Here is a 14,493-nt window from a genome sequence, read left to right on the forward strand (position 1 = left end):
ATATAAATGAATTGAATAATCAGAAAAAAGATGGCAATACAATGAAAAGACTTATTTATGCAGCAAAAATCCAAACACATATTGCTTTCTGTGCTTCCACAATGATACTTTGGCAGGCTGGAGTGCCTGATGTTATCAAAGGAAATTATAAACTAGGCTCAGCTTTTAAGATCATTTCAACCAACTACATATTCAGTGACACAAAAAAACCCCAAAATTCCAATCTCAGCAGTGGACATTTTAAGATGGTAATTATATAGCAAAACAGGAGAAAACAGATGGGTTGGTAATACTTCATTTATTTTGAAATAAAGTATCTGAAATTTCTGTATATTGTTAATATTAAAAAATTAATTGTAGACTAACTACAGACATGATTTCTAAAACTTTACATTTGAATGATAATAATAGCATATTTACATAGTACTTTAAAGAATGATAAGTACTTTAAGTATATTATTACCTTATCTGATCCTCATAATAACCCTATAAGGCATGTGTTATTATTATCTCCATTTTACAGATAAAGAAACTGAGGCAGTAAGAGGTTAAGTGACCTGTCCAGGGACACACACCTAGTGAAGCATATGAGATAGGATTCAGTATCAGTGTTCCTTCTATTATATCATCAAGATTCCTAAGCTATTACTAACTGATAAACCATTCAGAAGTAAAGTAGGGATGAGAACCCAATTCTCCTGACTCAAACTCCAGTTCCACTGCCATCATGTTGCTTCCTGAGGTACCTTCTACATCACCTAAATTCTGCATCTGAAGTGTTCCCTTCAAAATATTTGGCATTTTAACCTTCTATGGCTTGCTTTAAAAAATCAATAGATATTTAGCATTAATAAAATGGTTCAGAGAAAATGACAGGTAGCTGGGTATTCCTGAAATAATATTCATTTGTTGATTCAACTTTCAACAATGCATGGTAAACTGAATTTGTCTTAAAAATTCAAAACATCTGCTAGTGGCTAACAGAGTTAGAAAATAGATTATTATGTGGTAAACTGGACAGTATAAATGTTTATTGAAGCTAAAGGCTTTAAAAATTATTCAAATGGAAAAATAAGATGTATATGTAAATGTATACATATAAATAGATATATGTGTATGCATACACAAAGATACCTCTGAGAACTAGTTGAAAATAAATGTTAGATTCAGTAATTTAAATTTCCAATGAAAAAGGTTTTATTTACTGGCACATTTAAATTGTTACATTTCTGAAATGAGATGCCTTGTATTCTTTAGAGTGCTTGCTGACAGCAATCAAAATTATTTTTTTCAAAAGATTTTACTTGGGAAGATGGCTGAGTGAATGTTCATACCGAATACCAACTCATCTTCATTATTACAAAGCAGTATGAAAAATGCCAAATTAAGTTGTCTTTTAAATGAGAGAAGAGGAAATAAGTGATCAAAAGTAAAACCTCAGAGTAAAGCTACAGTACAGAATATTAGAACATCTCAATATTACAAAAGATACTCTGCAAAGCAGAACAGCAGAAAAAGAAAACAAAAAAAAATTCAACATGCAACCACATACACATCAGGGTATAGTTTTTTTTTTTTTAAATAGACAAACTAAAAGAATACATATAGTCACCAGAAACCTAAGAAAAAAGTCTAGAAGATAGAGCTCAGGGAGACAATTATGGGTATTATGGTTTCTCAGAAAACCGTATTCCACAATTTTATGCAAGAAAATAGCTCAAGAGTATAAAAAAGGCAAAGTGAAAAATAATGAGAATTAACTACATGCCATCTGAGAAATGTCCCCTTAATTCACTCAGAAAGGTAGTAAAGAGTTACAAACTTCACTTTGAACAACTGAGAGGAGATGATTGTATCTCAAACAAAACCAAGGCTACTCATCAATGACAAGAAATGAAAGAAGATATTGGAACACAATGTAAAGTGAAGGCATGTATGGCACTTTTGGGTGATATAAACAAGAAGATGAAAGACTAAAATTTTTTTCTGATCCTCATGAAACTAAGAACCTTTTCAGAATAAGAATTATGTTGTAAAGCAGTAATCAACAAAACAATCTGGTACTGGCTAGGAAATAGAGTGGTAGATCAGTGGAATAGAGAAGAGTATATACAAAACCTAGTAATAAATGACCATAGCAATCTAATATTTGATGAATCAAAAGATCCAAGCTTTGGGGACAAGAACTCAGTATTTGACAAAACTTGTTGGGAACACAGGAAAACACTATGACAGGGACTGGGTATGGAGCAACATCTAACACCATACACCAAAATAAATTCAACATGGGCACACCATTTAAACATACAAGGTGATACTACAAATTAAGGGAGCATGAAATAACTTATCTGTCAGACTAATGGATAAAGGAAGAATTTATGATAAGATAAGAGACAGAGAGCATTATAGGACATAAAATGAATAATTTTGACTACATTCAATAAAAAGGGTTTTGTACAAACAAAACCAATAAAACCAAGATTAAAAGGAAAGTGGAAAGGTAGGGAAAAATTTATAATAAGTATCTCTGATAAAGGTCTTATTTCTCAAATATATAAACAAGTGAGTCAACTCTATAGAAATATAAGCATTCCTCAATTGATACATGGTCAAAGTATATGAATGATAGTTTTCAGAAGAAGAAATCAAAACTATCTGTAGTCATAAGAAAAATTGTTCTAAGTCAGTATTGATTAGAGAAAGGCAAATTAAAACATCTCTGAAGTACCACCTCACACATATCATACTGGCCAATATAACAGAAAAGAAAAATGATTAATGTTGGAGGCAAGATGGGAAAATTGGGACAATAATGCACTGTTGGTAGAATTATGATCAGATTCAACCATTCTGGAGAACAATTTGGAACTATAATTGAAGGGTTCTAAAATGGTACATACCCTTTGTTCCAGTAATACCACTACTAAATCTGTATATTGAAAAGATTTTCTAGGAATGCAAAGAATCTAAATGTTCAAAAAAAATTATAACAGCTTTTTTTTGGTAGTAGCAAAGAACTGGAAATTGAGGAGATATCCACCTACTGGGGAATGGTTGAATCATGAAAATCTATTGTGCTATAAGAAATGACAAGCCTTATTATTTTAGAAAAATCTGAAAAGACTGAAAAGAACTGATGCAAAGTGAAGAGAGAATAACCAGAAGATAGTACATAATAATAGCAATATTATTTGATGATCAACTGTGAATGATGTAACTATTCCCAGCAACACGATGATCCAAGACAATCCTAAAGACTCATGATAGAAAAAAGCTATTCATCTCCAGAGAAAGAAATAATGGAATTTGAATTCAGACTAAAGGATATCATATTTCACTTTCTTCTTATTTTTTGTTAGAGACATCTTCCACAAAATGACTAATATGGAAAATTTTTTTTTACATGATTCCACAAGTAAAATCTAAATTTCAGACTGCTTACTATCTGAAGGAAAGAGGAAAAGAGGAAAGATGGGAAGAAGGGAGAGGAAAAATAAAATATTATTTTTTAAAAAGATGAAGAATTATGTATCAATGTGAATGCAATTCCAAATAGTTTTGTGATCTAGATCATAGAGAACCTCTTCTAATCTTCAGGGATTGACCCTACTGGCATCCAGCTCTTTGTAATACTTAATCTCTCCATAGTTATGGTTCTTTCTCTACTGCTTACAAATAGACTCAAGTCTAACGTTTTCTTTTTAAAAAACTTTTACCAGATCCTACCATGGTTGTTACATGTTATCCTGTACCCCTTTTCCATTCTCAAATAGACTCCTTGTAGAGCTCAGCATCATTAACTCTCTCTTATCTTTTCTTAACTCTATAATCAGGCTTCTGGAACCTTAGAGATTTTTAGTTATAATTTTCCATATGAAGAAACTGAGGCACAGGAACTTTGATAATAATAATAATATATTTACACAGTACTTTTGACAAATACTCAAGGTATATATCTCTTATGATCATCACAATAATCCTGTAAGGTATACATTAATATGAACTCAACTGAAACTGCTCTCTCCAAACTTACCAATGGTTTCAAACTGTCATATCTAAAGACTTTTTTTCAGTCCTCAGGTCACAAGATCCATGAGCACATTTTTTATAAATAACAAAAATAGAAGTATAAAGAGAAATATTTAAAATAATAAAAGGGGGGAGTTCCAAAGTGCAAGAAACTCTGTGGAAAGACTTGGAGGCAGCTACAACAGCAAGAATGGCTTCTGAAGCTCTGAGTCAGAGCGGGTTATAAAACTGGTCAAAAAGAGATTACAGGAGATCCTTTACTTAAAGTAAGGAGAACTTAAGCTGATTGGCAATTCTATTAGCCACATACAGTTCTAGGTCAGAGTTTCATGGTGAAAAGAAGCACTTCTGGTGAGTCATAAAGCCCGAGTCAGAGTTCCAAGGCATCTAAGAGCACTAGCACTTGTGGCTGCAGGAATACTGGGGTCCTTCCTGGGTAAAGACCAGAATGTATACCAAGAAAGCAGGGATCCCACCTCTTCCCAAATCACTTCACTTTAGAAGCACTGAAAACTTGCAGACCCTCAGAACTAGTTATGAAAACATGTAAAAATTTCACCATATTTTTTAGTTTTCTAGTTTTCCAATTTAACATAAAGTTTGAAGTCAAGAAATAGGTTGAAAAAAAGGAGTCAAAAATTTGATCATGAAGAATCTTGATGACAAAAACTATTACCATGGCGGGAAAGAATGAGACCAAACCTGTGGAGACAACAATGTGAAAACAGATTTTTTTAAAGCCTCAAAAAATGCTAATTGGTCACAAGCTTAATTAGAATTTCTGGAAGAGAAAAAGAGAGAGATGAGAGCAATAGAGAAAAAATTGGGAAAAGAAAGGTAATGCAAGAAAATTATGAGAAGAAAGTGAACATCTCAATAAAAGAGGACAAATTACTGAATAAAATAAAATTCTAAATACAATTGGCCTGCTGGTAAAAGGGGAACAAAATTTCACTGAAGAAAGCGACTTTTTAAAAAGGGGAACTGACCCAGTGGAAAAAGGAGGTCAAAAAATTCACTGAAGAAAATAATTTCTTAAAAATCAAAATTGGTTAAGTATCTCCTAATGGAGATGAGACATCAAGCAACAATAAATAAGACAATACAAAGGGATAAAAACCTACAGGAAATGCGAAATGCCTCATAGAAAAATGACTAACTTGGAAAATAGATCAAGGAGAGATAACTTAAGAATTGCTGAACTACCTGACAGTCATGATCAAAAAAAGAGCCTAGACATTACATTTCAAGAAATGATCCAAGAAAACTATCCTGGTATACCTGATACATAGATTAAAGTAGAAGTTGAAAGAATCCACTGATCATCTCCTAAATGATATCCCAAAATAAAAACTAACAGGAATATCATAGCCAAATTCCAGAGCTTCCAGATCAAGGAGAAAATACTATAAGCAACCAGGAAAAAATAATTCAAATATTGTGGAGCTACAGTAAGTATCATTAAGATTTACCGGTTTCTGTGTCAAAGCAGAGGAGGGCTTGGTATATGATATGCCAGAATGCAAAGGAATTAGGGTTAATATGATGAAACCAACTGATAACCTTGAGTTTAATCCTTCAGGGGAAAATTTATATTTAATGAAAGAGAACTTTTAAGCATTCCTGGTGAAAAGACCATAGCTGAATAGAAAATCTGACATTCAAACACAAAATTTAAGAGAGATATGAAAAGGCAAACATCAAAGAGTAATCATAAAGAGCTCCACATGAACTTAAAATGTTGATATTCCTAAAGTAAACAGATAAATATAAATATTAAAGGGTTAACTTACTAACAGACATATAAAACTCATATAAACAAATGTAATAGTATTCAAAGAACTAAATAATTGGAGAAAATCCAGTGCTCATAGTTGGATCTTATGAATAACATTAAAATTGTTATTACCATAGCCCTTAGTGAATTTACTTTTTTGAGATGCCTAATTTATACATTGGTGATATGAGTATTTTTAAACTAATACAAATAAAGTACTTCAATTTGCATAAAGTGATTAAAGATATGAAATCTATCAAAAGGTAGTGAGGGAATTAAAGGGACCTTGAGATCATTTTCTATGATTAAGCATCTAAAAATAGATACTTAGGAATGGAGATACATATACTGCTAGATGAAAAGGAAAAAAACAATATTTCCTTGCCTTACTTATGCAAGTAAACCATCAAGAAAATCAACCCTCTTTCCTGATTCCATAATGGAATAATTTAAAGAGAAACTCTCCACTTTACAACATTCAGTTTACTTACCCTTGCTTGCACTTTCAACATGCGCCAATTCATCTGGGAATTTAAGGATGTCCCGGTATTTTTCTTCACAAATTTCAGCAAGAAAATGCAAAAGAGTGGTTTTTTGATCTGATGACTTAGTATCTCTGATCTGGAGGAAAATGAGAAACAAAATAATTTGAATAATATCAACTCAGAGACTGTGGTTATCTCTTAATTTGCTTCACCCAACATTTCAGTTCAACTTATTGTCAATTTAAAATTAAGTTGGGTAGAGTACTTTTCTAATTACAACTAACAAGAATTCTACATTCTATTAGTAAAATAAACACTGCTTTACAAAAGAGAAAAATAAAGAATGTACATAAAAATTAACTATACATATTCTTCAGAATATATGTATATCCCTCTATAAGCATATACATTTATATGTGTGTGTACATATTTCTTTTCATTCCTTTAAGCCCCAGTCTTTAATACCTTCTTATTTTAAAATGATCTCAGTATTCCAGTCAAATCTCAAGAGTCTGTACTCTGGTTTAGAAGAGTCCTATCCATTTTTATACTTTTAGACAGTACTAAAGCTATTGTAGTCCTTTATTATATCGCATGTAAATGAAAGTAAAAGCAAGAATGCCCTCTTCCCGCAGAAAGGATCAACCAGCTTTTACAGCAGTACTCCAAGGTACAGGGTAGTCACTCTATTGTGTGGTAAGTAACCCATTTCCCCAGTGGTTTAGACAGCTTTCTCAAGTATTTTTTCCTTAAGCAATTTAGAACCATGCCCTCAATCTCTGCATACATGCCCTTTGTTAATTTTTTATTTTTATTTTTGAATTTAATTTTTCTGGGTTATACATGTTTATTGTGCAAAATATTTCTACATTGTTCATTTTTGTAAGTGAATAATCTTATAAAATCAAACCCTTCCAATCATATGCCCAAATAAACAAGTGAAAAATTGCATACTTTCATATGCATTCTGAGTCCAAAGGTTTTTTCTCTGGAGATAGACAGCATTCTATACATGCCCTTTGATTCCGATATACTCCTAAAAGGACTATTCCCCAAAGAAAACAGCAAAAATAAAAAGAGTGATATCGAATGCATACATAAATATATGTATAAACACATATATACAGTAGAGAAAGACAGACAGCAGGGAGATGGAGAGAGATGCTCTTTTTGTAGTGGCAAAGAACCTACTTGACTGCCCCCTTACTGTGGAATGGCTAATAAAGTGCAGTTGAGAAATGTAATTAATTACAAGGTTTTAAAAGAAATAATGAAACAGAGATTTTCAGGAGAAACTAGGGAAATCTGTACAAAATAACGCAGTGGTATGAGCAGAACGAGGAGAACCATTTATATAATAACACCACCACTCGTGATTGAAATAACTTTAAAAGACTTCAGAACTCTGATTAAAGTGATGACCAGTGCTGAAGGAAGGAGTGATGTGCCTTCTCCTCCACAAAGAGAGGTGATGGGCTCAGAGTACAGAGTGGGGCACACATTGGGATGCAGCACATATAGGAATGTGTTTTGCTTAACTAGTCTTATTTGTTAAAAGAGTTTTGTCTTTAAGTTGACTTTCTCAATAGAGGTGGAGGAACGTGAGGGAATGGGGAATAAGTGTTAATTGAAAAAAACTGAATGTTTGAAAAAGGTTTTCATTATATGAAACCAAAATCTGCTTCTCTGCAACTCGTACTGCCTCTGTTTCATTCCTACATCTGTGGCCAAGCAGGCCAACCACCAGAGAGTCTTCCAAATACCTGAAGATAGCTAACCTGTCTCCCCAAACCTCTTAGGTTTCCAGGCAAAACATCTGCAAAGCCTATTTCCATGTGTGCCTTGGAGAGAGGATTCAAAGTGTAATGGATGCTTTACTCTTCTATTTATCTATGATATTCTAATTACCAAAATAAATTGTCACCCTGGTATCATAGGTAGAATTGTAAAAAACTTATAATCTAGAATACATGGACACACAAACACACAATCTCTCTTCCATCTAAATATCTAGTGTTTTCTTTGATAAGATATTCATACTAGGCAAAGATACAAATGAAAAAAAGAACTTACTTAGAGAAGATGCAAAAGCATGGCATAAAGTACCTATTTTTCTCATTCTATTGTCTATTCGGCCAGTTGGACATTTTAATTCTATAATCTAGAAATAAAAGGCTACTCCACTAACATTCATATACTGATTGACCCAATATAGGAAAAAATGAGTACATGCCATCAACAGGCATAGACAGAGAAACAATAAAAGAGAGTTGGGGAATTATGAAAAAAATTCCATCTCTACTGGTTTGATTATTAAGAGAAATATAGCTTATGCTAATGAATAAATCAAGTTTATCCTTAATACTTTCTTTTTAACAGCATCCCCTCAATTTCTTAAAGTTCTAACTCTTTTGCAAAATTTAAAATCTTCCCCCCCAAACCAGTAAAAAAGAAAAATTAGTTTTAATGGCAAATAGAAAATATCACAATAACACAAGTTTTGTTAGTTCATTTGGCCACCTTAATTTCATATTCACAACTGGCTTTTCTGGGTGCACTTTAAACAGTTGCTTTCTCTTTCAAAATATCAATCTTTAATATTCTATCTGTTATCATGCTGATCCAGCAGACACTCTAAGTGTCACGAGGGTGAAACAATATAAAGCAAGGACAAGCTATAACAACAGAAATGAACGAAATCCCTGGGGGGTATAACTTTAGTGAGACCTGCTGCTTTATAGGAACCAGTGGGGAGAGTATTTAGAGCGAGTAGCCCCAGAACTGTACTGTGTTTTTGTCTGGCATTACTGCAGTTTGCACCATTTCTCATGTTAGGATAAGCATTGAAAAATATAATAAAATGGGCTTCTTATCTTTTTTCCTTAATAAATTGTTTTGAAATTTCCCTAAAACTGTTAGTCTCTTTCCAAAAGTCTAGAACAACTTCCCTCTCAAGGAAAAAAAAACATTATTAACTGGCCATTTGGAAGACAAACTCTCCTCTGGACAACTCTTCTTCTATTGGAAACCTATGGTGCTACAGAGTGCATATTATTCACACAATGACATATGAGATGAATGACCCACAGAGATAGTCCATCAGTACATAAATCTTGGCTGGACACTGAGGATAGACAATGAGCTGAATCACATTCAGGAACATATGTTAGGCTTCTCCCTGAAAAAGGTCCCTATTTTTACTATCAATACATATAATATTATATGACTGAGTCAGAGAATTCAAACTTCTTCAGAAAGTTGCGGCTCATCCAAAAGGCGAATGAGCCCAGGCAGTAGCAGAACGTCTGTGAAAGGACACTGTGGCTGAAGTAACCTAAAGGAAAGCATTTTCACAGTGCAGGAATGGGAAAAAGGAGATCAGCTAGTCATAAACAAAAAGCAAGGGCTAATGTATGCCCACTGGTATCCAGGAAAAGGGAAGAAATTGGAAGATCCCCTGAATGTTTGGCAGGGAAGCTGTAGAAGTTTTATGGGAATAGATGGACAAAAGTTGCAGATAAAGAGTAGATATGGATGGTTTGCAATTTGCCCCACTCACAGAGGCACCTATATTGATGCCAATCATTGATCTGTCAAAACATATGAATAACACCACATTAATAGTGCGATTTATGGCTCATAAAAAGCTTTGCTCATAATTATGTAGCTCAAGTGCCATTATTCCTATTTTCTACTACTCTTTCTATTACACCACTTTGCCATAATTCATAAAGAAAAGTAACATTTTCAAAGCAAAATTAAAGTCCAAATCAACTTTGGATTGAAAGTCCAAAAGCTTTCCTGAAAGCTGACATCATCTCATTAATTGCTGATCTTTATGTCTGATCACTCAGTCAACCAATTAAACAGTCAACAAGCATTGACTGTTTATGGTGTGCCAAGCACTGTGCTAAGTGTTGGGAGAACAAAGACAAAACAGCTGCTGCCCTCAAGGGCTTAAATTCAAGTATAGAACCAGCATTTCTTAAGTAAGTACATTCTTTCTGCCAGGCTCTGGAGTTATAAAAAAGGGGACAAAACATATTTTGCCTTCAAGGAGCTTTTGGCCAAATGGGGGAGACTACCTGCAAACAGCTAGGAATAAAGAGGACATAAATATGACAAACTAGAGATAATCCATAGAGGGAAGGCACAAGCTTTAAGGGAGACCAGGAAGGGCTTCTTGCAGAAGGTGAGATTTTAGCTGAGATATGAAGGAAGCAAGGGAAGCCAGAGGGCAGAGATGAGGAAGGAGAACATGGGAGGTATGGCAACAACAAGAGGAAATGGATTGGGGAGATGGAATGGCCTATTAGTCAGTCAACCAGCATTTATTATGCACCTACTATGTTCCAGGAAAAACCAGTCCCAACTCTCAGGGAGTTAAGAGTCTAAGAGGAAAGATAACAATGAATGTACCAACAGTATATAGATGGGAAAAAATTAAGATTAATCTCTGAGGAAAGGCACTAAGATTAGGGAGGAAAAGAAAGGCTTCTTGAAAAAGATGAAACTTTAACTGAAACTTCAAGGAAGCTAGGAGGCAAAGATGAAGAGGGAGAGAGGATCAGGAATGGGGAACAGCCAGTAAAAAGCACTTGTCAGGCAATGGAGTGTAGTATGCGAGGAATAACATGGAAGCCAGAATCACCAGATCACAGAACACTCAGAGAGTAAAGTGTAAGAAACCCTAAAAGAAAGGAAGTAGCCCAATTAGGAAGAACTTCAAGAGTCATACAGAATTTTATCATGGATCCTGGAGATGATAGGGAGTAACTGGAGCTCATTGAACAGGGCAAGAAACCTGGTCAGATCAGCAATTTATTATCAATCTAGCACATCTCTTGTGCGTGTTCTTCTCCTGGGAAAACAAGGAGGTGACTGGTGCTGGATCCCAGAGGGTATGTGGAGTTAAAAGAAGATGGAAGAAGACTAGAAAGGCAGGTGCAGGGCAGTATGGAAATGACTTTAAAAGCTGAACAGAGGACTGCATACATGATCATAAAAATAAAGGAATCCAGTGGAGTTTAGTGAATCCAGGAATGACAGGGTCAGCTAAAGCCATAGGAAATGACTGATAGCTGACTAAAGGATGGAGTCCCTCTACTAAGGCACAGTTTAGCAACTTCTCTGCAATTTATAGTCTTTGTAAGAATTGCAAAGCACATCAAGAGATTAAGTGACTTGACCAGGGTCACAGAAACAGTATATGTCAGAAAAAATTGAACTCAGGTCTTACATCAGAGGGAACACTTGAACCTAGGTTTTTGTGGCTCTGAGGCCAATTCTCTATCCATTGGATTATGCTGCCTTTCCATATATAAATATTCAGAGACATTTATAAGTATATATAGACTACATACAACATGAATATAAGATAGTTTTGAAAAGAAGGGCATGCCAGTAGAAGAGAAGGCACTAGCTCCTGAGGGATGCTTAAGCTGTGTTTTTTTATTTTTTCCCCATCTGAATTAATTTATTTAGTCAATTTAGAACATTATTCCTTGGTTACAATAATCACATTATTTCCCTCCCTCTCCTACATCCACTCTTCCCACAACCAACACGCAATTTCATTGGGTATTACTTGTGTCCTTGATCAGAACCTATTTCCATGTTATTTACACTAGGATGTTCATTTAGAGTCTACATCCCCAATCCTATCCCTTTGACCCATTTAATCAAGCAGTTGTTTTTTCTTTGGTGTTTTCACTCTCTCTGTGTTTCCTCTGGATATGGATAGTGGTTTTCCTCATAGGTTCCTCCAAGTTGTTCAGGGTCATTGTATTGCCACTAATGGAGAAGTCCATTACATTCGATTGTACCACGGTGTATCAGTCTCTGTGTACAATGTTCTACTGGTTCTGCTCCTCTCACTCTGCATCAATTCCTGGAGGTTGTTCCAGTCCCCATGAAATTCCTCAACTTTATTATTCCTTTGAGCACAATAGCATTCCATCACCAACATATACCACAATTTGTTCAGCCATTCCCCAATCAAAGGGCATCCCCTTATTTTCCAATTTTTTGCCACTACAAAGAGCGCAGCTATGAATATTTTTGTACAAGTCTTTTTCCTTATTATCTCTTTGGGGTACAAACCCAGCAGTGCTATGGCTGGACCAAAGGGCAGACAGTCTTTTAGCGCCCTTTGAGCATAGTTCCAAATTGCTCTCCAGAATGGTTGGATCAATTCACAACTCCACCATCAATGCATTAATGTCCCAACTTTGCCACATCCCCTCCAGCATTCATTACTTTCCTTTGCTGTCATGTTAGCCAATCTGCTAAGTGAGAGGTGATACCTCAGAGTTGTTTTGATTGGCATTTCTCTGATTATAAGAGATTTAGAACACTTTTTCATGTGCTTATTAATAAATTTGATTTCTTTAACTGAAAATTGACTATTCATGTCCCTCGCCCATTTATCAATTGGAGAATGGCTTGATTTTTTGTACAAATGGTTTAGCTCTTTATGAATTTGAGTAATTAGACCTTTATCAGAGATTTTTTTAATGAAGATTGTTTACCAATTTGTTGCTTCCCTTCTAATTTTGCATGCATTCATTTTGTTTATACTAAAACCTTTTAATTTGATGTAATAAAAATTATTGACTTTACATTTTGTGATTTTTTCTAGCTCTTGTTTGGTTTTAAAGTCTTTCCTTTCCCAAAGATCTGACAAGTATACTATTCTGTGTCTGCTTAATTTACCTATAGTTTCCTTCAGGTCCTTCAATCATTCTGAGTTTATCTTGGTGTAGGGTATGAGATGTTGATCCAAACCTAATCTCTCCCATACTGTCTTCAAAACTTTCCCAGCAGTTTTTATCAAATAGTAGGTTTTGGTCCCCAAAACTGGGATCTTTGGGTTTATCATAGACTGTCTTGCCGAGGTCATTTACCCCAAATCTATTCCATTTGATGACCACTGCTTTATAGTATAGTTTGAGATCTGCATTTTTCCCCATGATTTCCCTGGATATCCTTGATCTTTGGTTCTTCCAAATGAACTTTGTTATTTTTTTTTAATTCAGTAAAAAAGTTTTTTGGTAGTTCAATGGGTATGGCACTAATTAAGTAAATTAATTTGGGTAGCTTTGTCATTTTTATTATGTTAGCTCGTCCCACCCAAGAGCAATCGAAGTTTTTCCAATTGTTTAGATCTAGTTTTAATTGTGTGGAGAGTGTTTTGTAGTTGTGTTCCTATAGTTCCTGTGTTTGTCTCGGGAGATAGATTCCTAAGTATTTTATTTTGTCTAGGGTGATTTTAAATGGAATTTCTCTTTCTATTTCTTGCTGCTGAAATGGGTTGGAGATATATAGAAATGCTGATGACTTATATGGGTTTATTTTGTATCCTGCAATTTTGCTAAAATTGTTGATTGTTTTGACTAGCTTTTTGGTTGATTCTCTAGGGTTCTTTAAGTAAACCATCATATCACCCGCAAAGAGTGATAACTTGGTCTCCTCATTGCCAATTTTAATACCTTCAATTTCTTTTTCTTCTCTAATTTCTACTGCTAGTGTTTCTAGTACAATGTTAAATAAAAGAGGTGATAATGGGCATCCTTGTTTCACTCCTGATGCTATTTGGAAGGCTTCTAGTTTATCCCCATTGCAGATGATGTTTGCTGATGGCTTTAGATATATACTGTTTATCATTTTTAGGAAAGGTCCTTCTATTCCTATACTTTCTAGTGTTTTCAATGGGAATGTGTATTGTATTTTGTCAAAGGCTTTTTCTGCATCTATTGAAATAATCATGTGATTTTTTGTCGGTTTGCTTATTAATATGGTCAATTATGTGGATGGTTTTCCTAATATTGAACCATCGTTGGATTCCTGGTATAAATCCTACCTGGTCATAGAGAATAACCCTTGTAATGACTTGCTGGAGTCTTTTTGCTAGTATCCTATTCAAGAGTTTTGCATCTATATTGATTAAGGAGATTGGTCTATAGTTTTCTTAAGCTGTGTTTTTTTAATTAATTTTTATTTTAAAATATTTTCCATGTTTACATGATTCATTCTTTTTTGTTTCCCTCTTGCCTCCCCCCTCCCAGAGCCCACAAGCAATTCCACTGGGTTGTACAAATGTTATCACTTGATACCTATTTCCATATTATTTGTTTTTCTTAAGCTGTGCCTTGAAAAAACCAAGAATTTTAAGAGGCTACAGCAAAAAGAGAGGGCATTCGA

At 34.4% G+C, this 14,493-nt stretch overlaps 1 protein-coding gene across 5 annotated transcripts in view; it reads right to left on the reverse strand.

The window, feature by feature from the left end:
* The window catches only part of DIAPH2 (diaphanous related formin 2), a 931,826-nt gene that overhangs the window by 469,159 nt on the left and 448,174 nt on the right, over positions 1-14,493 (reverse strand). For all 5 annotated transcript variants that reach the window (XM_056809150.1, XM_056809153.1, XM_056809151.1 and 2 more), the window contains one exon: positions 6,298-6,427. In XM_056809150.1, coding sequence (XP_056665128.1) covers positions 6,298-6,427 — 130 coding nt within the window. The remainder of the gene's footprint in view (positions 1-6,297; positions 6,428-14,493) is intronic.

This window comes from Monodelphis domestica, chromosome X (assembly GCF_027887165.1).
Source record: "Monodelphis domestica isolate mMonDom1 chromosome X, mMonDom1.pri, whole genome shotgun sequence".
NCBI classification, from domain to species: Eukaryota; Metazoa; Chordata; class Mammalia; order Didelphimorphia; family Didelphidae; genus Monodelphis; species Monodelphis domestica.